At 55.7% G+C, this 23,228-nt stretch overlaps 5 protein-coding genes across 5 annotated transcripts; 4 read left to right on the top strand and 1 right to left on the bottom strand.

Annotated features, from left to right (window-relative positions):
• Positions 1 to 632: 632 nt before the first annotated feature.
• PTSG_02798 (uncharacterized protein) lies at positions 633 to 6,172 on the top strand (the record flags this gene model as incomplete). The annotated part of the gene is made up of 8 exons (XM_004996249.1): positions 633 to 662; positions 926 to 1,203; positions 1,373 to 1,650; positions 1,838 to 2,122; positions 2,164 to 2,268; positions 2,418 to 2,533; positions 2,644 to 2,717; positions 2,845 to 6,172. 8 exons carry the CDS (start codon positions 633 to 635, stop codon positions 6,170 to 6,172), a joined length of 4,494 nt encoding a protein of 1,497 aa, XP_004996306.1.
• A 960-nt stretch (positions 6,173 to 7,132) lies between these two features.
• On the top strand, positions 7,133 to 8,556 carry PTSG_02797 (uncharacterized protein; the record flags this gene model as incomplete). Its single annotated transcript, XM_004996248.1, has 2 exons — positions 7,133 to 7,213; positions 8,221 to 8,556. The coding sequence occupies 2 exons, from the start codon at positions 7,133 to 7,135 to the stop codon at positions 8,554 to 8,556; spliced, it is 417 nt and encodes a 138-aa protein (XP_004996305.1).
• A 114-nt stretch (positions 8,557 to 8,670) lies between these two features.
• Positions 8,671 to 12,986, top strand: PTSG_02796 (TKL protein kinase; the record flags this gene model as incomplete). The annotated part of the gene is made up of 6 exons (XM_004996247.1): positions 8,671 to 8,881; positions 9,012 to 10,036; positions 10,139 to 11,105; positions 11,293 to 12,175; positions 12,319 to 12,755; positions 12,886 to 12,986. The coding sequence occupies 6 exons, from the start codon at positions 8,671 to 8,673 to the stop codon at positions 12,984 to 12,986; spliced, it is 3,624 nt and encodes a 1,207-aa protein (XP_004996304.1).
• Positions 12,987 to 13,317: 331 nt separating this feature from the next.
• Positions 13,318 to 20,582, bottom strand: PTSG_02795 (uncharacterized protein; the record flags this gene model as incomplete). The annotated part of the gene is made up of 23 exons (XM_004996246.1): positions 13,318 to 13,431; positions 13,497 to 13,639; positions 13,801 to 13,993; positions 14,019 to 14,087; positions 14,343 to 14,547; positions 14,715 to 14,810; positions 15,005 to 15,383; positions 15,506 to 15,672; positions 15,954 to 16,162; positions 16,357 to 16,432; positions 16,603 to 16,766; positions 17,014 to 17,176; positions 17,581 to 17,762; positions 18,081 to 18,134; positions 18,167 to 18,249; positions 18,567 to 18,654; positions 18,952 to 19,009; positions 19,072 to 19,253; positions 19,474 to 19,584; positions 19,745 to 19,894; positions 20,054 to 20,177; positions 20,222 to 20,405; positions 20,549 to 20,582. The coding sequence occupies 23 exons, from the start codon at positions 20,580 to 20,582 to the stop codon at positions 13,318 to 13,320; spliced, it is 3,228 nt and encodes a 1,075-aa protein (XP_004996303.1).
• Positions 20,583 to 21,562: 980 nt separating this feature from the next.
• PTSG_02794 (uncharacterized protein) lies at positions 21,563 to 22,801 on the top strand (the record flags this gene model as incomplete). Its single annotated transcript, XM_004996245.1, has 1 exon — positions 21,563 to 22,801. One exon carries the CDS (start codon positions 21,563 to 21,565, stop codon positions 22,799 to 22,801), a length of 1,239 nt encoding a protein of 412 aa, XP_004996302.1.
• Positions 22,802 to 23,228: the final 427 nt, after the last annotated feature.

Raw genomic sequence — 23,228 nt, 5'->3', positions numbered from 1 at the left:
CATGGAGAAAGCCCAGGATGAGGCGTGCGCTGCGCACCACGCTTCATATGGGGTGGCAGACACACCTTCAAAGATGAGCCTGTTACACAGCAATGCTTCGCTCAAAGCGAGTCAAATTGGCAACATTCGATAGCCCGTTGAGCGGGGCTATCGGATGCATGCCTTTTGACGCCATGATCCTCAACACAACGGCAGATATGAGAGTAGTAAGACCCATCACCGTCATAAGCAGTCTTCCGGGCAATCAAATTATGTAGCATTGAGCGTTTGCGCGTGGTCTTTGGGGTAATCTTTGAGAGGGCGAGAAAAGTTTTCCCTTTCCGTTTTGGGGTGGTTGCCCAGCGAGCATTGCACACGTTGGTCGCCCTTAGGCACTTTCCCGTTTTGGGCCCCCGTTTTGGGGTACCTCGTAGTCACGCAGTTTCCCACAGGCTGAATGCGAATGCGTGGTGCGCGCGGTTTGTCATTTTCTTCAACCATGCAGCCGCAGAACACGCTCTTGATCAGCAGATTGCACTCCCTCGAAGCACAGGAAGAGCAATAACAAGGAAGCCTGCAGTGCGCTCCAGCATCAGCACCTTCAAACGACGACACCCCTACAAGGGATCAAGCCCTCACGAGACAAAGAGATCATGGCAACCTCAATTTCTGAGGAAGACAAGGTGTGGGGCGTATGAGCGAGCTGGTGTGCGAGCGACAACAAGCAGTCAGGTGTTCTCTGATGGTTGGCACTGCTTTGGACTATTTTCTTCTTGCCCGCCCTCGTTCCATTGCTGCATTGCTGTTGGCCAGTGTCGTTCCCCCTCGACCTTCGCGCCGCTCCCTCTCGCATCCTCACCCTAATCACTTGTGTTGTGTTTGCTTTCCCGGATTTGCGGTTTGCGGGTCGGTCTCCATTCGTTTTGCGATGGCGCTGGCGCCACAGAACACCCCCATGTGGGCGGTGTCTCTTGCATTCGAATTTACCCCAGACGCTGTCGCCTGGTTGATCGATCAAATCAAGCGTTCCCCAGCCGTGCACTCGACCTTCTTCAGCAAAGTCAGCAACCCCAACAAACCAAACAAACAGGTGGACAGCCTCGCCATCATTACGGTCGCCAAGCTGCTGGGCAAGGTGGCGAGTCAGGATCATGGTGTTCCAAACTTTTCCTCTGCCATCAACGCTGATGGTGCCAAAAAGAAAATATCTGCATGGCTTGACAAGTAAGTGCACAAGAGCTCTTGTCCTGGCGTGGCGCAGCCCCGCTTGATTATTGTCTCATTCAATACCGCCGCCACACTGTTTGTACGTGGCAGTTTGCTTATTCACAACACTGACTTTTCTTCGCTTCTGTACCCTCTTTGTTGTCATCGCGCGTGATGCTGGCTGCAGGAACAACGACGTGCTGAATGGTTGGTTCATCAACTTGGTGCGCGAGAAGTTTGAGAAGCACCTCAAGGAAAATGGCCTGACCAAGGACATTGACGCGTGGAAGTCCACCATTTTGAATCAGGAATTTGTGAACATGATTGTTGTGGAAAAGGCAAAGGCAAAAGGCGGAGTTCTCACAGCGCAGGTCTTGGCCGTCTTGATCAAGGAGTACTTTGGGCAGACTGAGCTGAACACCTTTCGCAAGCTTGTGGCTTCCGCGACACCCGGTCCAGACGTCGGTGAGACTTTCATCATTGAGGAGTCGTCTGGGAGTGTTTCATGAGGTGCAATGATATCCATCCCCTCCGTCTCCACCTCTGTCTTGGCTGGTTGCAGTGCCTGTTGTTATGCACCATCCCTCACAGTCGCTCCTCTGCATGCCTCTACATTTGTGCTTCTGGTTGGGTTGTCCGTTTTATGAACCAGGCATCTTAGACGTGGTTGACGGCAAGCACGTGTGGATTAATCCACCCTCGACTTTCATAGACAGCGCAGACAAGGCCCTGTCAAAAGATGTGGAGAACGTTGGCAAGAAGAAAACATCCCACAAATACTGCGTTCCAGCCCCAACCCCAGTTCCTGTAACATCCTGCAACGTCACGGAGAAGTGGGGTGCAAGTGCCGCGTCCTGGCTGGACAGCCACGCCTCAGGGCTCGACGGTATCTACAAGAAAGGCACGTGCAAGGTCGCATACAGTTACGAAGTGCTGAGTCGCCCATTAGTGGCGGCTGCTTCTTGCCAAACACACAAGTTTCCATCTTCAAGCATGGGGCTGTGCATCAAGTGCCAATTGCTTCTGTTCAAGAGGACGACGTCATCATATGCCAGGACGGCCATCTTGGTGGTGCGCTTGAGAGTCTTGTGTGTGTGTGTGCGCATGTGTGTGTGTGTGTGTGTGCACGGGCTCGAGAAAGCAACCCTGCTTTGCCAGCAATTCCTGACATTTGGCTTCCTGGCTCCTCTCTCTCTCTCTCATCTCCCTGGCCTTTATCTTGCTTTCTGCAGTTGTGTCAGATGAGCAAATCTGCATCAGCTACACTGGTCCGCTCTACACATTTGAAGCTGTGCCGCTCAGCAAACGCCACACACCTGACGAAGCATCAGCCATCATTGAAGGCCCAGTTTTCACCCCTGAGCACACCTTGTTGTTGTTGTTGTTTTAAGTTGTTGTTGTCGTTGTTGTTTAAGTTGTTGTTGTTGTTGTTTTTTCTTGCTGTTGTTGTTGTTTAAGTTGTTGTTGTTGTTGTTGTTGTTGTTGTTGTTGTTGTTGTTGTTGTTGTTGTTGTTGTTGTTGTTGTTGTTGTTGTGTGTATACTTGCGCTCCATAGCCTTGAAAGGGTGGGGATACTTCTTCTCATTTCGCTCTGGACCTCATCCGTTGTACTGTACGCATGTTTACTCTGTTCATTGTCACGTGTTGTCATTAATGTAGTGCACACGGCAACCTGGTCGCTGTGTCTCCGGATACAGCCAATGCCGAGAACCACTTCGCCCATTGCATGCAACTCACGCCAGGCACCCAGCTACTCCGCGCCAAAGGCATGGACATACACGAGGACGGCACTGCGGTGAAAGTGGAGTACGAGGTGGTCGTCGTTGTCCGCGTGGAGCAAGTTCAACCCTCACCCACGCAGGACGATGGCAACTCAGTTCCAAACCCCGAGCAGCAGCAGCAGGGCCTCGCCTCTGACACATCCGTTAGGCCCGTGATCATGTATGACCTTCACCTTCGCGAAGGGCATCGCAGCTACCATGCTGGTGGCTTCGTCTCCGGCCTCAACTACCCCGAGATCACACGCGCTCGGTTTGACCACATTGCAAACACATCTACACATTTGCCCGCAGTCCATCGCCGAGAGATTCTGCAGACAATCAACAAGCTGGAGAAGCACGGAGGAGCACTGGGCATGACTGGTGGCGAGCCGCACACGAGCGGCATGGCTCGGTCCAAGCCGCACCACAACCCACGTCACCACGCCCGCACCCATGTCGCCCATTTCCGTCACATGCACGCGAGCACAAGCGTCTTCCGGCTGCACGATTGTGATGCATTTGTGTCCACAGCACCGACATCCACTGCCCACGCACCGATGCTGGGCGCGAGCAACATGCACATGGTACTGTCGGAGGGCAATGTGTGCTTTGGGGGCCAAGCAGCCGAGGCTTGCCATTTCACGGATGACGGAACAGTGCTTGCAAAAATGCCGGGAAAGAACCGCTATCTGATGGCACGGTTGCGGCCACATGGTATCTCCGGCCACGCCACAATTGCAACCGTTGACCCCGAGTCGCAGCAGCTCTCCTCAGTGCACACGGTCCAACTCTCGGCGGAGAACGACTACTCCACCAACATTAGACTGCCGTGTGAAGTTCAAGGAGCTGACTTCTCCCAGGTCCCATTGCACCTGCACATCGGGCTGCAAGACGGTGCGGCTTTCGGTTTCCTCTACTATCCAGAGGCCGCGCTTGACTCTGGTGGAAACAACTTGCAGGACGACCTGAACGAGGTGCTGAGAAAGGCTGGGGAACTCAGCACTGTCGGCCTCAACCCCCAGGGTCATTTGGTTTTCAGCATGGATGAAAGCGCTAGACTCACAGAAATTGGCGTGCAAGAGGCTGAACTCACCATTTCCAGTGACGCCAAGTCTGTTTCGGGCACCGCTACGCTTCACAGGCGCAACAGTACAGAGAAGCCCGAGCAAATCGAGGTGTGTGGCCATATCATTCACGCAGCCACTGACAGCGCCCTCGCCCTGAACACTCTGCGTCTGAAGCAGACTGCTTACCCGTCAACCTTAAGTGCACCGCCGAGAATGCTTGCGGGGAAGCCACTCTGGGTGCGCCACGCTGTTCTGCTTGCAGCCGATTTTCCCATGTCAGTGCAAGAGCTTGCCGATATGGCACCACCTGACCCGCATGCAGTGAACGAGTTGACGTTTGCCAAGCTGGAGAAGTTGATGAAAAACTCCATTTCCGAGAAGGACCGGCGTGACCTCTTGGGCGAGGCTCATGCACCATCACTCAGTCGATATGAGAAGGACGTGCTCGAAAAGAAGGGCATGAAGGAGTTTCTTGGTGGCGAGTTCTTTGCCGCTTACCTTGGCCAAGGCACTGTCAACAACAAAGACTTCAAAGACGCCTACTCTAAGTTCACTCCAGGCCAAAAAGTGGCAGACGACAGGCTCAAGTGGTATTGGCGCGGCAGCGGCAAGAGGATGAAACCTGACAACAAAACCGTGGAGAACGCAGACGATGTGACATCAGACAGCAGAAAACACATGGACAAAGTTCTGGGCAAGAGCCGCTACTTTGCCGAAGCGCAGAAGTCTCTTGCCGTCCTCGCCTTTGTTGAGCACCTGCCACAGTTCCACCGATACATGGACCTCAAGCCCAAGGAAAAGGAAGAGTGGGCAAAGAAGCTGTTCGATCACGTCACGAAGCCCGCGTACCTGAACAGTCTCACGACCATCACAGTGCTGGACCACGGCAAGCTGAACAAAATCAGCATGCTGCTCCTGTCCCTTGCACCTGACAAAGACTACGCCAAGACCCTGGCCGTGAACGTGCTGAGCCGGGTGCTGACGACCTTGTCCGACAACTTGGATGACATTGACATTGATCTTCTGCAGCGGCTGAATCAGAACGTGCTTGAGCAGATTGCCGACTTCTTGGTCAACGGCAAAGTCGGCAGTGAGCCTGGAAGCATCCCACAAGAGCTCCTGGAAAAATTCAAGGAGGATCTTGAGCGCGTGGGGTCTGGTCAAGTGTCTGAACAGATTAAGTGGCTCACCGCTGAAAGTGCCAGTGCTTCGAAAGTCTTCAGCAAAGTGAAGGGCCCGCTTTGGACGCGCATTGAGGCGGTTGAGTCTGAGTTTGGCAGTGTTGTTGGGAAGCTCACGTATTGGGTGGCCAAAACGGCTTGCATCGGCCTTGCAGTTTATTCCGTGGCATCGCTCGCTTCTCAGTGGAAGCAGATGAACGCCGATGACAGGGCGATTGCAATCTTGCACACGGGTGTGTCTTCTTTCCGCTTGATGATGCTGTTCGATGATCAGATCACACAGGCCCTGTCAAAGGGCGCCAACTTTTTCTCTCGCAAGCTGGCTCAGCAAAGCGTGGATGCATCGTTTGCGTCGGGAGCAGCATTGGAGGAGAAAGCTGGACAGCTGGACAAAGCAGCACGGTACCTCAACCCTGAGCTTGCTGTGGACGTTCCGGAGACGTCCAACGCGGGCATGGAGATGGTGAGCAGATCACTGGCCGAGGAGGCCGTGGGTATCGAGGCTGAGGCCGAGAAGACGTCGGCGCTCACAGCACGGTGGTCCGAGATGACAACGCTGAAGAAGTTCGTGCGTGTGGGTGGATTGGTTCTTGGTGCTGCGACTGTCGTCTATTTGGCCGTCGACCTCGCAGGCTCATGGGGGAACATGTCGAAGAGTGAACGCGCCCTGAATCTGCTGAACGTTTCTGCGTTCGGCCTTGGGTTGGTGGTTGATGGCGTTGCCTTCGCTGCGGAGCTCGGCGTGACGGCTGTGGAAGCATTGGCCTCCTCAATTGTGCCCGTAGCTGCGCCTGTGCTGCTGGCCGTGGGCTTAGTTGCCACTGTCATTTTGGCGTTCAAGCACAAGAAGCACGCCCGCGTGGACACGCCTCCAGAAGTGTTTATCAAGAGCAAGGTTGTGCCCCTGTTGAACAGCATTTCCACGCCTTCGCGCAAATGGCTGGAGGGCACCGCCAGAGCCAACAGTCGCATGGCCTAACTCAAGAACTCAAGAACACAACAAGAGCACGTGGTAGCACTGCGTTCGAGCTGCTGTCCTTGTCGTTGTTTGGTGGTGGTCGTGGGAAGCGACACTCAGCACTGGACACAGCTGGCGCTCATGCGTGTGAGTGTTTGTCGCGCCCCGCTTTGCAGGTTTTGCTCCTCCACTTTTCCTGCAAGCTTTTGCTTGCGTCCCCTCGTCTCGTTGTTGTTGTTGTTGTTGTTGTTGTTGTTGTTGTTGTTTGTTGTTGTTGTTGAGGAGGGTGAGACATGTCGTGGTACTGTTCTGGCTTGTTCCTCATCTCTCATTTTCCCTTTTCGGGTGTTTTCGTTTGAGCCCCATTTGGTTCTGTTGCGCGCAGATGCATAAAAGCATCCCAACATGGTACACAACGCTCGAGCATTTTTCGTTTTTGGGCCTCTATGCCACCTATCTGCTTCCTCGCGCAAGGCTGGGCAAGGGAAACATCGCCCTATCGCCTCTGAGCGGTGAAGAGGGGTGAGTGAGCGCTGTGCTGCCGTCTGTCGCCGCCACCAACGCAGGCTCCTCTTGCCTGGTAGCACATAGCGCGTCAATCGTCCAGTCCCAGCTCGGGGATGGTCACGTTGCAGTTGCTGCTCTCCTCCCGCAGCGTCAGTGCAAAGGTGCGTGTTGGTGAACAGCGGGTCACATGTTGCTCTGTTCCAGCGTTTGCGTGCAGCATAGATCGTCACGCATGCACGCATCGAGCACGATGTGTATGAGCTCGAGAGAGCTGCTGAGTTGAGTTGGCTGTGGACGGTGTTGTCATTACGGAAGCACTCGCACTGCAAAACAGGAATGGGATGGTCGCAGGAAGGCGCACGCACAGTGAACGTGAGATGGCTGCACTGCACAGTTCAGTTGTGTGCACGCTTGTCTGCGAGAAAGCATGGTGACAACTGAAGGGTAGCAAAACATGCTGCATGCCGATCTCACATGGTGGTTGCATCCACTGCCAAGCCAGTGCAGCGCGAAGAAAGGTTGCCGTCCATGATGATGACGATGAAGGAAAGGGAAGTGAGCTGTGGCCGTGCATGGAGTGCAGGAAAGAGGGTGTCGTTACACTGCGCAAGTTGCCTTCATTGTTGTTGCTGCTGTTCTGCTGTCAGCATGCGTCCTTGTTTGTGTCACTGGCAGTGGTTATCATCGTTTGGAAGTAAACGATGAGGTGGAAGAAGGTAGCAGCTGCAGCACACATTTGGAATCACGCCGTGGTTCGCTGTCTGTGCGGGTGATGATGATGGGAGCAGCAGGAACTGATGCGGTGTGCAGTGTGGAAGCGACAGTGCTGTTGTTGATCCACAACCAGCCCAAGCCAACGTGCGCGACAGCACAAAGCACACCAAGCAAAACCCACTTCATGTTTTCTATTCTGCAGTCTGCGTGTGTTGCCAAAAGTGCCAGAGATTTCCTTCTCGTGCAAAACAAATCATCGTAGGGCAATTAAATTATTGCAAGTGAGGAAGGAAAGTGTTTGCGCAGAAGGAAACAAAGCCAGCAAAACTGGGAATCCTTTCCTTCCCTGGTGTATTGTGTTGTTTTTCTCGTGTTTTCTTTTTCTTTTCTTCCACTTCGTTCCCTTCGCTGTCCTTCCCTTCACTGTGTCAACATGCCGCGTCCTCCTCCTCCTCCTCTCCCAGCTACTGCTGCTGCTGCTGCTGCTGTTCGCCTTCATCATCGCTGGGCGCTGTTTTCCCTGTTGCCACCACTGTTGTTGTTGTTATTGGCAGGCTGGTCGGTGGCTCGTGTCCATGGCAGCGGCTGTTTGAAGGATGCTGTGTGTGTGAGTGTGAGTATGTGTGCGTGTGTAAGTGTGTGTGTGTGAGTGTTTGTGAGTGTTTGTGAGTGTTTGTGAGTGTGTTCTCGCCTTGTCCGCTCCGGTTGTGGTGCTCTTGTTGTCCTCGCGTCTTGCTTCTTTGCCACGTGCCTTCTGCTCCATTCACGGTCGCACTTGCAGCTGCCACTGACTCACACCTCCACACCACCACATCTCCACCTCTCCACGTCCGTTTCACAACACCAAGGACCGCACGCTGTCCCCCTCCGTGGACACAACTTTGAGGCACCTGGAAACAACGCTCAAAGAGCATCGCGTGCTGTTCGCCACGGGACAGTTGCGTCCACGAACCATTTCTTCCACCATGATTGATCTGTCATCGATCCAACGCATGATGAACGCCTTTGGGTGCAACAGCAACGGTGTCGAGGAGAGAAATAGGGGAAATCAACACCCATCAAAGGCAGCCCATCTCAACCAGACACGGCATGTGCTGCCCTCCTCAAGAGCGCACAACCGCACCCCTCATGCACACGCGTGCGACGCGCTGGTAGCGACGAACAACCCTGCAAAGCATTATTGATGGCTCGTGCGCTGGAGCCTTGGAGCTAGCGCCAATGGTGTACTGTTCCTCACGGTTTCTGGCCACGAAGCAGTCAACAGCACAACTGACACGAGCACTTTGCAAGCGGCATCAATGACAGTGAGGCACTTGTCTTTGCAAGGGCACGTTGAAGCAGAGGTGCTTCAATGGATTGTCAACAATGGCAACTGGACCTCGTGCACGACGGTGCGCATCACTGGTGTGCAGTTCCCAGTGTTTCATTTGAGCGTGCTCAACGATTTTCCCATCCTGGATGCCATCACTATCAAGACAACACACTACTCCAGGAAGTTGGCACAGGGGGGTTCGAGCATGCGGCACAGCTGTTTGCGCTTCGTTTGGGAAACAACTCCCTTGCATCGGTCCCAAAGGTTGCAGGGATGACATCCCTGGTCGAGCTTGATTTGGGTGGAATGAAATCTTGCACGTCCCAGCAGAGTTTGTGGACCTCACAGCCCTGCGTGAGCTCTTTCTCGACTCCAACATCATCCGCGCCATTCCCACTGGCGCGTTTCATTCACTGAAACACTTGACATGGCTGGAGCTGGGCGCAAACCCAATCCAACAGCTTCATGCACACGTGTTTGCTGGCCTAACGCAGCTGCACACATTGAAAGTGGGTGGCACCCTCCTCGCCAGTCTGCCACCCACCATCTTTCAGACAAACCGCCGATTGAATGACGTCGTTCTCGAAGGGAACCTCCTCACGTCCCTCCCAGACTCTATCTTTGCTGGGCTAACTTCTCTACGGCACCTGTCCTTAAACAACAACCGCTTGACGTCATTGCAGCCAGCATTGTTTCGAGATTCAATCTCCCTGAGCGACTTGAGCCTGAGAGACAACCAATTGACAGCATTGCCTGGTGGATTGCTTGACTCATGTGTCAGGCTGGAGTGGCTGTACTGTGATAACAACCGTCTCAGTGGGCTAACCCCCGACCTATTCGCACACTCGCCCAACTTGCGGGAGGTCACTTTCGAAAACAATCGCCTTCGTCACGTTGACGGGCTGTTTGACACAGAGTTTCCACGCCTCGAGCGCATTGACATGGCGGCGAACAAGCTGACCCGGTTTCTCATTCCCAACCCATGGCCTTCCCTGCACACCCTCGTCCTGGGCGACAATCCCATGCAATACATGCCAGACATGACGAAAGCGCCTGCACTTCGTGTGCTGCGCATGCAGAACCACGATGTCAAAAGGATCGATCTCACACCGCTTCTGACTCTTCCAAATCTGACAACTGTCGAGCTGGATGCAGCGCATGATGACGACAGAACCAGCAGAGCAGTGTTGGACGCCACCAACTTGACACCTTCTCCACACCTGCGCACCCTCAGCTTGCAACACGTGGACGTGAGTGAGGTGATTGACCAACTGCTGCAACTGCCGCTTCAGCTTCAAGTGCTCGGGCTGGGATGGCCAGGCGCCGACAACCGCACTTTGCCATTGGAAATGGTATGCAATGTACTGACAGACACAGTGGACGTGTTTCGCCTCGTCAACACACGGCACACGAGGTTGCATCTCTGTGCGAACAAAACCTTCCAAACTGTTCAGATCCAACGCAACAAGCACCTCAAGTTGGTCATCGTCCCCAGTGCGCTGAGAGAGCTGAACGCGTCCGATTGCACGCAGTTAACCCAGATCGATGCGCCGTTCATTGACGTGCTGGACATCAGCAACACACGCATTCAGCCCAGCACTGCCTTGTGCACGCGGTGGGGTCGCCGTGTTTTCTTTGCGCGCAACCTGAGGGCCGAGAGCAACTTCAACCTGACACATGCTCGAGTTATCATTTCCACATGCCTTGTTGTCGCTGATTTGATTGACCTCTCGGGAAACAATTGGCTGAATGACCCCGTCGAAGTCAACCGAATCGTTGGAAACGAGATCGCCCTATCCGAATCAAACCTCAATCGCAACGGACGAGTTTTTCCTCGCAGGCCTCGAGTGCCAGTGCTGCAACTGCAAGGCGCTCCTATCGATTGCGCGCTTCAACTCTCGAGTGGTGACTTTGATCTTTCCGATAACACGATCCCTGGGGTAGATGATTCAGTCACTGAGATTGTTTTCTCCTTCCATTGCCAGTGCTCACAAGGGCATGAGATGCGACGCGGGCGGTGCGAACCAATTGAGCTCGACATTGTGCCGGCTGTGCTGGGGACGCTCACTGGCGTGCTTGCACTGCAAGCGTTGCTGTTCATCGGGTACCGCACGTACAAGAGGCAAAGGCGTTTACAAGCAGATAACGCGCTCAAGGACCAATTGCTGGTGGAGATGGACGAGGAGGTGATGGCGCTGAAGAAAGCGTGGGAGATTGGGTATGATGAGCTGAAAATGATGAAGCGTGTTGCTGCGGGTGCATTTGGCGTGGTGTTCAAGGCACAGTGGGACACGGTGACGGTGGCCGTCAAGGTGCTGCAGCAAGCCGTCATGGCATTTGACGAGAGCACGGTGGTTGAGTTTGAGAAGGAGGTGGAGTTCTTGCAGCGGACACGACACCCGAATGTGGTGCGGTTCTTTGGTGCGGGGACCGGTGTCTGCTCCGGCTACCATTTCCACATGCCTGTTTCTCCTTGATGTGGTTGATCTCTCGGGGAACAAGTGGCTGAATGACCCCGTCGAAGTCAACCGAATCGTGGGACACGAGATCGCCCTATCCGAATCAAATCTCCGCCGCAACGGACGAGTTTTTCCTCGCAGGCCTCGAGCGCCAGTGCTGCAACTGCAAGACGCTCCCATCAATTGCGCGCTCCAACTCTCGAGCGGAGACTTTGATCTTTTCGATAACACGATCCCTGGGCTAGTTGGTTCAGTCGCTGAGATTGTGTACTCCTTCCATTGCCAGTGCTCACAAGGGCATGAGATGCGACGCGGGCGGTGCGAACCAATTGAGCTCAACATTGTGCCGGCTGTGCTGGGGACGCTCGCTGGCGTGCTTGCACTGCAAGCGTTGCTGTTCATCGGGTACCGCACGTACAAGAGGCAAAGGCGTTTACAAGCAGACAACGCGCTCAAGGACCAATTGCTGGTGGAGATGGACGAGGAGGTGATGGCGCTGAAGAAAGCGTGGGAGATTGGGTATGATGAGCTGAAAATGATTAAGCGGGTGGCTGCGCGTGCATTTGGCGTGGTGTTCATGGCACAGTGGGACACGGTGACGGTGGCAGTCAAGGTGTTGCAGCAAGGCACCATGATGTTTGACGAGAGCACGGTGGTTGAGTTTGAGAAGGAGGTGGAGTTCCTGCAGCGGACACGACACCCGAATGTGGTGCGGTTCTTTGGCGCGGGGACAGATGCAAACGGCAGCCCGTTCCTGGTGCTGGAGTTTGTTGCTCTGGGGTCGCTCAAGAACCTGTTGGGCAAAGACATGGAGCAAGTGTTAACGGAGGTGGAGCGAGGGGAGCAAAGTGGGGAAAACAGTGTGGAGGAGGGTGTCACAGCATCAGAGATCGTGGGTGAGGAATTGACGTTGGTGAGCACAGGACGCGACAGAAGCGTTGAGACAACGACTGTGTGGGGTCTGAAGCTGCGACTACTGCGCGATGTTGCCAGTGGGATGGCCTTTATCCACAGCCTCGACCAGATGCACCGGTGTGTGTGTGTGTGTGTGAGTATGTGTGTGTGTGAGTATGTGTGTGTGTGTGTGTGTGTGTGTGTGTGTGCGCTTGTCTGCAGGCATGTGCTTCTTGCTCACCCCTTCATCTCCACTCACCCATCCACCATCCACTTTACAGGGACTTGAAGCGTGGCCACGTGCTGGTGTCGTCATCGCTGCGTGCCAAGATTACGGATTTTGGATCCATCCGCCAGTGCTTCACTCGTGACAGGAACCAGCAACAGCAGCGCGCCCGGCTGTCGTCCAGCCAAGATGGTTGTGATGATCCGCAGTACAGCCAGCAGGCTGGATTGCAGACGATGACGAGCATGACGCTGACGGCTGGGGTGGGCACGCCGCTGTACATGGCACCAGAGGCTTTGACAGGCGACAAGTACAGCTTTGAGGCGGACATCTTCAGCTTTGGCGTGCTGATGTGGGAGGTGGCGACGCAGCGTGTGCCGGATTTGATCGAGCAGGAGAAGGGGAGCGGGTACCGTGGTCCGATCCTCGCCACCATCAGCAACCTGATGAAGGATGGGAAGCGGCTGCGATTGATGATGGTGAGGGTGAGTTGTGTGTGTGTGTGTGTGTGTGTGTGTGTGTGTGTGTGTGTGTGTGTGTGTGTGTGTGTATGGCTGGATTGGTTGCTTGCACGTCGTTCTTCCTCACGCACACATGCACACACACACACACCTCCGCACAGCCATCCCCGAGTGGGTCCAGTCGCTGACATACAAGTGCATGGCTCAGAACCCACGTGAGCGTCCATCGTTTGGAGAACTCAAGGACCACCACTTTGCTTGATTGCACGTGCGTGTGTGCGTGCATGCGCACTTGCTTACTCTTTCTTGTGTATGCATGAGTGAATGTGTCTTCAGCATGCATGTATTGCGGGGTTGAAACGACGCAAAGTGCAAGCAATAAACCAACACCAACGCAAAGACAAACCAACAGAACCCATCAACTTCAAGACATGTCACATGTCATTCTGTGATGGTCGGCAACGTTGTTCTGCACGTGCTGTGCTGCATCTCCTTTTTTCAGCGCACGCAGCACACCCTGCCACTGCACGCTGCAGCCACCACTTGAAAAAGCGTCGCGCATCCATCCTCCTCCTCCTCCTCCTCCTCATGCGTCAGCCACACAGCAGCTGGAACTCAACATCTGCGCAGTCCGACGTGAGCGCAATCAGCAGGTTCAGCAGCACCATGGAGATGACACACAGGACGCGCAGCAGCCAGCACCACCACTGTAGTCGCCGTCAAAGGTGTCCAGGTCAACGTCCACCAGCAGCAGCAGCATGTTGTTGAATACGAGCAGCAAGCCCGTTGGCCGACAACGTGTTGCCGTTAAGCAAGAGGAGGCGGAACGACGTCCACCTCGGCCAAATTGCTGATGCCGAGGACGAGCAGAGCAGGAAGTAGCGCATGTCAAAGCAGATGAGCCAGGATCATGCGCTGGCTGGAACGGCTGCAGGTGGTACAGCAGAGGAAAGGAACGTATGTGCGTGCTGGGAAGGGTGCGTACTGGGAAGGGTGCGTGTTGGGAAGAGTACGTGCCACGCACTACAAATACCAATGCCGCATCCGTCACTTCCAACCAGCCGTGACTGCCGCACCTCCTGCACCATGTCCACAACCAGCCAGCACACCCAGCGCCAGGATGATCACCACCGACTTGTTGTCACCAACTCCCAGCAGCAGCTGTGCCACGTCCTTGCCACTGCTGTGACGAAGGCGACGGTGAGCAAGTACCACGCCACTGCTGACGCGAACAATGAAGCTGCCAAACAGCTCCGCTTCGCCCGCAGGCTGAAAACCGTCATCATTCACAAACCCAGCTGCACGCGCCAAGTGGCACCACGCGCGCCCCAGCGTCCTCAAGCTTGGCCAGTTCACCCGACAACTTCAGCAGGTTGTGCCCAAAACGTGCGGCTGCTCATCTCGCTGATGAATGTCCTGTCCGACTCAGTGAGACAATCATGCTCGCTGCTTGCGGTTGTACTGCTTGTCGGCGGTGGATTCTGCAAGCTCAAGCTCGCTCGAAAACGTGCACACAAGCAGAATGATGTCTGTCACGAGTGTGTGCGTCAGGGACGACAGGGCTTCGCTGCCAGGGCTTGTGGCCTCCAAGGTTGAAGGCTCTGGCGAACTCACACACCTTGTCCACAACGCACTGCTCTGCGCTGCATTCGAGCCAGGACACAGAGCGCGGAGTGCGGAAGATGGCACAGACTGCGGGCGCGTGGATGGCCTTGCTGGCCGCAAACGACAACAGAGACAGAGGCGTGTCTGTCTCGGCATCCTGAACGGCGGCGCTCACGGTGGCAGGGAACATGCGCACGGCTCGCTCCAGCTCAGCAACGCTGCCAAAGTCAAGTGAACGGGAGGTGGGTGACAAGGACGATGGCTCCAGGCATCGCGCCTTGGGTCAATCTAGATGGCCAACAGGGCGGATCTCGACGGCCGTTGTGTTGACCTTGTTGAAGCTGAGCACACAATACGCAGCCGGCACCGCAAAGCTCGGCCATACAGGAGCACGTGCTTTGCGTCGCGTGTTGATGCGGCTGATTCAAAGCTTGCACTGGCCGGCGTGTTGCTATGTAATGGGCTGCCAGCCTCGCATGCTCTACAGCACAATGGCAACAGATGTCGTGTTTCACTGCTCCAGGGTGTGCGTGGTCAGGACGTGCTCCCCATCCAGGGGCTGGCGCACACCCCCGCTGTTGCCTCTGATCGATTGCGCTGACCACCAAACGGAGGGCGGCACAGCGGCCACACGGCAGGGGTCGTTCACGTTCCAAACACTTTGCGCCACCGTACCCAGCAACGACCAGGAGCACACTGTTGCAAGGGGGCTGTGGATCAGGGACACGTACAGCGACGAGGAGGAGGAGGGGGTCAGGCTGTACAGCGCCCAAAACACAGGCCTCCGGCACAAGCAGGTGCTGGTATCTGCTCGCAAACACACTGATGGTGCTGATCAAACCATGGCCCTCGCCACAAAGATGCCACAGGACCACAAGAGAAGGTGACGAAGTGGTGGCTGATGCGATGGATTGGATCTCCGAGACGTGCACGCTGGCGATTTGGCGGATCGTGTGCACTTCGTCGTAAGCGTTGCTGAAGAGGTGGCCACTTGCCACGACCAGTGGATGGCTGCGGCCGCAAAGCCGCGAAGCCACAAACGTCAGCGGGGTTGCTCAAGGATGCAACAGCAGCGCACGCGTCGCAGCATCCACCACCTGCACCACACGGCCCAGATGAACCTTGTAGTGGAGGAGGCGCACGGTCGCATGCAACAGGTGCATGGCCAGAAAACACCTCCAGCAAGCAGGTTGTCCTTGATCATCAGAACGACGTCCGCTGACTCAATGTTGATGCCGTTGTCAACGACCACCACGATGTCGCCCTTGCGCCTGCAGCTCTTGCACGCTGCTGCGAGCGCGTTGTCGATGCCAACCTCTGCCCCAAATGGACCGCGCAGTGCCCTCGTTGTCGCCCGTGAGCATGACCAGGCGCAAGCCGTGCTGGTGCAGCAGGCGCACCGCTCTCTTCACCTTTAGGGCTTGCGCGTGTCAGCGCGCACAAACGTAGCCCAGGCAGAAGCTTGCCGTCTGCCGAGCACCCAACAACCGTGCAGCCACGCGTCTCATCGTCTTCGTGCATCGTCTGCCGCTACTTGCCGCTGATGGCGTGGGATTGCCAACACCACAATGTACATGCCAATGACAATGGGCATGCTGTCCACGGTTGCTGAGATGCCCCCGACCAGAGACCGTCTGGAAGTCCGTTGCCGGAGACAGCGCCGACGTGCGCCATAATCGCCTGGCCCAGGGCATGCTCGCTGTTTGCCTCTGCAGTCGCCACCAGCTTCGACGGGGTGCCGTCCTCCGTCCACGTGTGACCATCGCCGAGCACGCGCACACACGTGGCTTTTGGCGATCCAACCGTCAGCGTTCTCGTCTTGTCAAGCACGGCCTGTGGGGAGGGGGAGTTGAGTGGGTGTGAGAGAGAGAGAGTGTGTGTGTGTGTGTGTGTGAGTGTGAAGGTGAGTGTGGGCATGGAGTTGTGAGTGAGTGAGTGTGTGAGTGTTCTCTAACCACGACTCGCGAGCACCAGTACGAAGCACCACACACAGACAGACATACACACACACACACACACACACACACACCGAACGTGAGCTCCAATTTGTCAGCGGCACCCGAGGTCAGCGGCGCAACCCACACACCAACAGCAGCACGATGCCTGACACAAAGCGCCCCGCCAGCTTATCTGGGAAAGAAAAAGGAGGGAAAGGAAAGGAGAGGGTGTGTGGGTACGTGTGTGAGTGGGAATGTCTGCAGAAACAGTGACAGGCACGTGTGAACCGGTGGTTTAGCATGTTGTTTCCACCACACACACACACACACACCTACTGGATGGGCGCCTTTGACAGCTGTGCATTCTCACTGCCAACGTGCGTGGCCTCGAAGACCATGCACCATGGTGCCGCCCAAATGACAATGTCATCAACGCCTTTGGAGACGAGACGGGATTTGATTTGCCCCGTGATCATGGCCTCGTCCATTTCACCTGCACCCTCCAGCACGCGTCCATCCAATCCACACACACTTTGTCACCAGCCACCACCTACATCCAAGAACGTGAGGAAAGGTGAACGAGATGCAACGACAGTGCAGTATCGGGCTGCTGCCACAATCTCAGCTGAGGGTTGCAACAACTGCCACATTGCTGCTGCAGCAGCTACAACCAACCACCCGCCATCACCCACCACCACCATGTTACGCACCACCACGAACTTCAACACCCACCCCGTCATCACGCACCTTCAGGTCGTCGCCGCGCTGCACGAGCTCGGTGTCAATTCGCTCCTCCACGCGGTTGCCTTGACTATCGTCCTTCGGCAGGCTGGAGGTGCTGCCTTTGGCGAGGTGTTCGATGTACCGCCCGAGCGAAACAAAGGTGCTGGTGAAGAGGGAGAATGCCGGTCTGAATGAAGCGGTCGCCACCACCACCACCAGTCAGAGCCTTCGTGGGAGGCGGGTGCAACAATGAGTATCACCATGCAGCCCTGTGGCGGATTTGTAATAACGCAAGAGCAAGTGCGTGTGGATCAGCGACATGTGTGCACGCATGCAAACGTGAGCAAAGAAGGCATGTGTAACGCTCTCTTGTTCACTGCAGTGGTGGACGTGAAGAGAACGCGCGGAAGTGGTCGCAACAAACCACACACACATGCACACACACACACACACTCACAGACACACACATACCACATGCATGTTGGCAGCACCGTGCATGGTGGACTGCACCGCGGAGACGAGACAACGGCTGACCGGGAAAATGAAGGAGATTAGGCCCAGCAGCATGAGGATGAGGTTATGCGTTGCGACATGTCATCGACGATGCGCGCATCCCAGGAGTCTGGCCACACGCGGCAGCAATGATGGTGGACGCGACGAAGAAACACGGTGGTGCACACGATGAAGGTGATGGGGCAGAAGCGGATCTCGCTCCTGTGGGTGGCGGTGCTTCGTGGTGCAGCTCCCTCACGTACCCGGCATCCTTCAGCGTGCTGCAGTCACGAATGGGGGGTTGTGTGAGGTGAATAACACAGGGCGTTCTTGTGAGCAAGTGGTGGTGGCAAGAAGACATTGCAGCAAGGGCAGACACAGAGTCCGTTGAAGGGATGCGGTTGGAGGGGGAAGCAGAGAAGAAGCAAGACGAAGCGACACGTACAAGTACAGAAACACACACTCACATACACACACACACACACGCACACACATGCGCACGTGATCATGTCGCGTGGGCCCCGTTGCGTGGTAAGCAGAAATACATCTTAGGCACGCGTGAACGGTGGTGTAGCGTGTCGTATCCAGTACATACACACCTGCTGGATGGGCGCCTTTGACAGCTGTGCATTCTCGTTGTCAACATGCGTGGCCTCGAAACGATGCACCATGGTGCCGTCCATACGACAATGCCGTCAACGCCTTTGGAGACGAGACGAGTGTTGATTCGCCCCGTGATCATGGCCTCGTCCGTTTCACCTGCACTCTCTGGCACGCGTCCATCCAATCAATTCACAGGCACTTTGTCACCAGCCACCATCTGCAACCAAGAATGTGAGGGAAGATGAGCGAGATGCAGTGACAGTGCATTATCTGGCGGCTGCCACAACCGCAGCTGAGGGCTGCGACAACTGCCACACTGCTGCTGCTGCTGCTACAACCAACCACCCGCCCATCACCCACCACCACATATAAGCACCACCACCAACTCCAACACCCAACCCTCATCACGCACCTTCAGTTTGTCGCCGCGCTGCACGAGCCCGGTGTCAATTCACTCCTCCACGCGATTGCCTTGACTGTACCTTCCTTCGGCAGGCTGGAGGTGTTGCCTTTGGCGAGGTGTTCGATGTACCGCCCGAGCGATATAAAGGTGAAGAAGAGAGTGCCGGTCTCCAAAGAAGAGGTCGCCACCGCCACCACCAGTCAGAGCCTTCGTGGGAGGCGGCGGCAACAATGAGGACGACAAGGGAGCACAAGTATGCAGCCCTGTGGTGGATTTGCAGCAACGCAAGGGTAAGTGCGGGTGGATCAGCAATATGTGTGTACGCATGCAAACGTGAGCAAAGAAGGCACGGTAACGCTCTCTTGTTCACTGCAGTGGTGGACGTGAAGAGAACGCGCGGAAGTGGTCGCAACAAACCACACACACATGCACACACACACACACACTCACAGACACACACATACCACATGCATGTTGGCAGCACCGTGCATGGTGGACTGCACCGCGGAGACGAGACAACGGCTGACCGGGAAAATGAAGGAGATTAGGCCCAGCAGCATGAGGATGAGGTTATGCGTTGCGACATGTCATCGACGATGCGCGCATCCCAGGAGTCTGGCCACACGCGGCAGCAATGATGGTGGACGCGACGAAGAAACACGGTGGTGCACACGATGAAGGTGATGGGGCAGAAGCGGATCTCGCTCCTGTGGGTGGCGGTGCTTCGTGGTGCAGCTCCCTCACGTACCCGGCATCCTTCAGCGTGCTGCAGTCACGAATGGGGGGTTGTGTGAGGTGAATAACACAGGGCGTTCTTGTGAGCAAGTGGTGGTGGCAAGAAGACATTGCAGCAAGGGCAGACACAGAGTCCGTTGAAGGGATGCGGTTGGAGGGGGAAGCAGAGAAGAAGCAAGACGAAGCGACACGTACAAGTACAGAAACACACACTCACATACACACACACACACACGCACACACATGCGCACGTGATCATGTCGCGTGGGCCCCGTTGCGTAGGTCTCGTGCTTGACTTCCACACGGCACGACGCACCATCAATCTGCACCGTTTGAACACCGGGCAGGGTCCTCAGCGTCGCCTGTAATGCGTGTCCAGCAACAACGACGGCGGCAGCAGGAGAAAGAGAGGTTGAAGCGGCGGCAGGCATGTGTACATACAAGCAACCGTGCGTGCATGCAAGCCAAAGAGACAAGCAGAGATGCAGTGCTTCACACATCGCATACCTTATGCTGCGGTACGTCATGTCTTGTTGATGCGTGCGTTTCCTCGCGGGCCTTTGTATCCGCCGACCTCGCCAATGCTGGCGATGATGGGTGCAGGGCTTCACCGGCGCGGTGCCAGCGAGCAGGCCCACACGACACATTGCTGTGCACGCCGAGGCATGCGCCCTAAATGTTGGGTACGCATGAGGCGCACGACATGCCTGTGGTGCAGCGCAGTGGTAGATGCAGTGTGTACCAACGAGAATTATTTGTGGAAGTGAGGAAGTACCGAAGTAAGGATGCACACACACACACATAAGTGCACACGCAAGTGCATGCACGCACCCCAGAGGCGTGAGGAGCTGCTGCTGTGCTGGCGTGGGTTGATGGCTTTCCGAAGAGTGTCGGCAAAAGCATCTTGGTGGTTGTCGGAGGGCGCCGATTCCTCCCTTGTCGGGTGTGCTCGAAACTGAAGTGGAGGACGTGGGCACCTCATCAACAGCCTGCTGTTACTCACGCTGCTGTGGCGGTGAGATGATTTCAACGGAGTACCCGCCCTCGCGTACAATGTCTGCCAGCTCATCGCGTGACACCTCTGCAAGGTGTTCGACAGCCACCGTCTCGTGTTCGATCATGAGTGTGGCCTTGATCACCGTTGGCCCCGCACGCTGCTGTCGCATACGATGGCCGCAATGCTCTGAGCACACGAGCCACACAACACGGTGGACTTTGCCTGCGGGGCTGCCTTGGTTGTTGTTGTGGTGGTGGTAGTGGAGTTGGAGTCAAGTGGCCACATGCAGCAGTAGCAGTTTCACGTTGTTCTTCTGCTCCTCCATCCACCGTCTGGCAAGGACAGCTGGCCCACACTCGACATCACGCATGTTTGTATCTGTCCTGGCGAGGAGCCGTGTTGGTGGGGAGGATTTGGCGCTGCACGCATGCACGCTGGTGCCAACCAGACTGGAGGGAGGAAAGGCACACGCCCAATGATACTTGCAGCAGTGGCTGGGGAGTGTCTTGGACAGCGAGGGACAGCTCCATCACGTGCGTACATCAGGTGCACCTGTGTGCGTCCTTGTCTGCATGGACACTATGTTCACAGAGGCACGAGGCAGCGTGGAGAAGGTGGTGGTGGGAGGACGAGAACGACACGACAACAGACGCGACGTCAGGCACGAGAGGAGGTAAGGTGCACCAGCACAAGCTGGGGGTGATGGAAGGGAGGCAGATGGGCGTGAGCACGTGTCGTTGGAACAATGTGTGATGTATGTGAGCGTATGCGTGTACGTGTGTTGCGCAGATAAGGCTAAGCAATGCAATGCAATGCAATGTGATGCAATGCAATGGAATGACCTCACACTCACACACACACACACCTTTGGATGAACAGGTTGTCTTCGGTCACGATGCCTGCCTCCTTGACATCAGTTCAATTCACGCCCTCCTTTTGCACTGCGTGATGAAGCTGTGTGCCGTGTGTGCTCTGTCCTTGTTGGTCCAGTGATGAGAAGGAAGGCTGAGGGATGGATGGATGGATGGATGGATGGGATGGATGCGTTTCAACGTGCTTCCTTGCTTGCCACAACAACACACACACAACAGTGAACTTGTGTGTGTGTGGCTAGAAATCCAATGCACGACTCCCAACAATCGTCCACAACCACAACCAGCCAAAACGCCACAAACAACAACCAACAAACCGCACCAATCCTGCTGTCTCTTCTCTTGGTGCTGTGTCTGTCCTGCGAACAGCTACAGCCACGCGAACGGGGAAGGAGGGAGGCACACTTAACTCCTACTTCTGTTCTTTCCTTCTTCCACTCTTCTCTCTTCTCTTTTTGAACGATGAGAACGATGGGGTGCCTGCAGGCACGTGGGGTGCTGCTGCTCCCCGCACTCCTGGTGGCGGCGGCAGTGTGCTTGGTGCCGCTCATCAGCAGCGTCGTTGGAGAGGTGACGCTGGTGGAGGATGATGCGGGCGCGTTTCACATCAACACCAGCGATCCAATGAGCCAGCCCGTGTTCGTGAACGGGATGAATGTGCACGAGACGCTCGGCATGTTGATGAGTACTGTGTCGGCGCAGCAGAGCCTGAACGCTGCGCAGGAGGGCGTGATCGATGCACAACGGAGTGCGATTTCGGCTCAGCAGAGGGCGATTGACCGTGTCCGTGGCGAAGTGTGCACCCCAAGTGCCACGACGTTTGGTCAGCTTGACTCACTGAGTGCGAAGTGGCTTGGGGGTGTGGTGGCCAACAACGGCCTGATCTATGCCGTACCATACCACTCTCCTTCTGTGCTCATCGTCGACCCCACCACCAACACCGTCGACACGACCACCATCTCCGGACTTGGAACGGACTACGGCAAATGGGCTGGTGCCGTGCTCGCACACAACAGCCTGATTTACATGTTTGCATCAGACAGGGAGACGATGCTCATCATCGATCCAGACACCAATACGGCTGACACTACAAGCATCCACTCGCTCGGTTCTGGCACCTCCAAGTGGTGGAGTGGCGTGGTGGCAAGCAACGGTCTCATCTTCGGTGTCCCATACTTCGACGACGCTGTGCTGGTCATTGATCCAGAGACAAATACGACAGACACCACCACGCTGTCCGGGCTGTGGAGCCAGAGCTCGAAATGGTATGACGGTGTTGAGGCAGACAACGGCCTCATCTACTGCATTCCCACTGTGCCTTCCTCTGTCCTCATCATCAACCCAGAGTCCCTGACAATGGACCTCACAACCATCAGTGGGCTTGGCTCCATGGAATACAAGTGGTGGGGCGGTGTGCTGGCAAGGAACGGGCTCATCTACACAATACCAATTTACTCAGCAACTACGCTCGTCATCAACCCGGCCACCAACATCGCGGATAAGCTCGTCATTGCAGATGCGACATCGGGTTACAGGTGGATCGGCGGCGTGCTTGCACCCAACGGCAACATCATTGGCATCCCAGTCAGCTCGTCGTCAGTCCTCATCTTCGATCCAGCCACCAATGCGACAGACACAACAACCATCAACGATCTTTCAGGGCTTGGCAAGTGGTACGGTGGCGTGCTCGCTCCAAACGGCCTCATCTAGGCATCCCACACTATGCTGAGTCCGTCCTCGTCATTGACCCGGGCTGCTGATGTGTGTGTGTGTGTGTGTGTGTGTGTGTGTGTGTGTGTGTGTGTGTGTGTGTGTGTGTGTGTGTGCATGCGTGTGCCCTTTCTGCACCTTTCCCCTTCTTTTCATCCCTGCTTGCATCAACCAATGTTCCTCCTTCAATCCCTGTGACCGCATGAAACGACTCAAACCCTCAACCGAGTACACGCTTTTGGATAGCGGAAGAAGCTGTTCCACAACTGCGGAACGCAAAGTGTTCATGCTGGGGTAGAGGCAACACTTCCAGGACATGCGAGTCATCAGCACGCAAGTCAATGAACTTCCATTCTCCTGACATCAACATGGGGTGTCAACACGGGTTCAACCGCACGCACACACACATCCTCTGTTCCACCCACGC

This window comes from Salpingoeca rosetta (genome assembly GCF_000188695.1).
Source record: "Salpingoeca rosetta unplaced genomic scaffold supercont1.6, whole genome shotgun sequence".
NCBI classification, from domain to species: Eukaryota; class Choanoflagellata; order Craspedida; family Salpingoecidae; genus Salpingoeca; species Salpingoeca rosetta.
The sequence above is the reverse complement of the archived record's forward strand: the minus strand, read 5'-3'. Positions and strand labels throughout refer to the sequence as shown.